The 1311-nt window shown below is 40.7% G+C and overlaps 1 protein-coding gene across 1 annotated transcript in view; it reads left to right on the top strand.

Moving 5' to 3' along the window:
- Positions 1-1311, top strand: part of LOC101859510 — a gene marked incomplete at its 5' end in the record, with an annotated part of 38045 nt that overhangs the window by 9406 nt on the left and 27328 nt on the right. Inside the window, 1 exon segment of the mRNA XM_013087830.1 lies at positions 407-576. Within this exon segment, the coding sequence (XP_012943284.1) occupies positions 407-576 (170 nt within the window).

Below are 1311 nucleotides of genomic sequence, written 5' to 3'. Positions count from 1 at the left end.
GCACACACACACACACACACACACACACACACAAACAAGCAAACAAACAAACAAACACACACATGCAGACACACAGAAAAATTACTTAAAATTGCCGTTTCCAAAAACACTCAAGCTTTGGAACTTATCGAATTTGGCGGTCATTTTCTCGCTATTGTTGCCTCTAACACCTGACGACCCCCACCTCTTTCACTGGCAAATATCTCGACATCAATTCAAGACTGATGGGTGTTTTGTCCATAAAAAGAAATACAAATAAACAAGCTTTAAGATGATACTAATAACTTCATATTATGTCCAAAAATTGACGAGAGCCTCATTTTATGGCGTTGCGAAACAACTATAATTACATTAATCTCCATCCCCCCCTCCCCCACCACCACCTCCACAAACCACACACCCTCAGGTCAGGGACGGAGCGGATTCGAACCAGCTACCTCTGTAGCAACAGTAGCTACAACGCCAGCCTGACCATCGCAAACTTCAGCTACGCCAATGACGGCTGCTACTCCTGCCTGGTGTGGCTAGAGAACAGAGAGGAGTACAAGTCTGGCGGGGTGCTGCTCTGGGCCACAGGTACCCCACACTCGTCATGTCAAGTAAATGATAATCAACAATATATACATATTATATTTTGTGAAAGTTTGTCACTTTGGCCACCAAAAACTTCCCAACCACTTGACTTTCAAATTTGACAAAATTAATGGTGGTTCAGAATCATTTTTTTTCAGCTTTTCATTTGCTTCGTTTAGATCTAATTTTGCGAAAGTCCATCTTCTAGAACGCCATGGTAAACAAGTGAGGTTTCCGTTCAATAGCCGAGCGCACTGTGTCCACACCTTTAAAATTCTGGAGTGCACAACCACGAAAGCGGAATAGAGAATCAATTTATACATCACTATATCTAAACCGTCCAATTTTTTGCATAATATCTCAGGATTTATTCCTCCATTTCATTAGTGTAAATGTAGCAGGCCGATGACTTTCAGTTGATGTTAATGTACCGATCAATCCTTTCATTGAAAGGGGGACCAGCTAGTATATTATATTTCAGAAAGTCGGTCACTTCGGTCGCCTAAAGCTCCCAAACCCCTTATCTTTTGAATTTGATTAAATCAAAGATGGATGCACAGTTATATTAACATTAGTTTTGTTTAGATTTAATTTGTGAAAAGTCCGTATCTAAGACGCCATTGTAAACAAATGAGGCTTCCGTTCACAAGCAGTGCGCACTGGTTTTCCACAATGATTTGGACTTGATTATCGATTCTTTTGAGTCCGTTCATCGAGCAGGTACCCAGATAATAATAA

This window comes from Aplysia californica, unplaced genomic scaffold, assembly GCF_000002075.1.
Source record: "Aplysia californica isolate F4 #8 unplaced genomic scaffold, AplCal3.0 scaffold00644, whole genome shotgun sequence".
Lineage (NCBI taxonomy): Eukaryota > Metazoa > Mollusca > Gastropoda > Aplysiida > Aplysiidae > Aplysia > Aplysia californica.
Note: the sequence above shows the minus strand (reverse complement) of the source record. Positions and strands in the feature narration are given on the sequence as shown.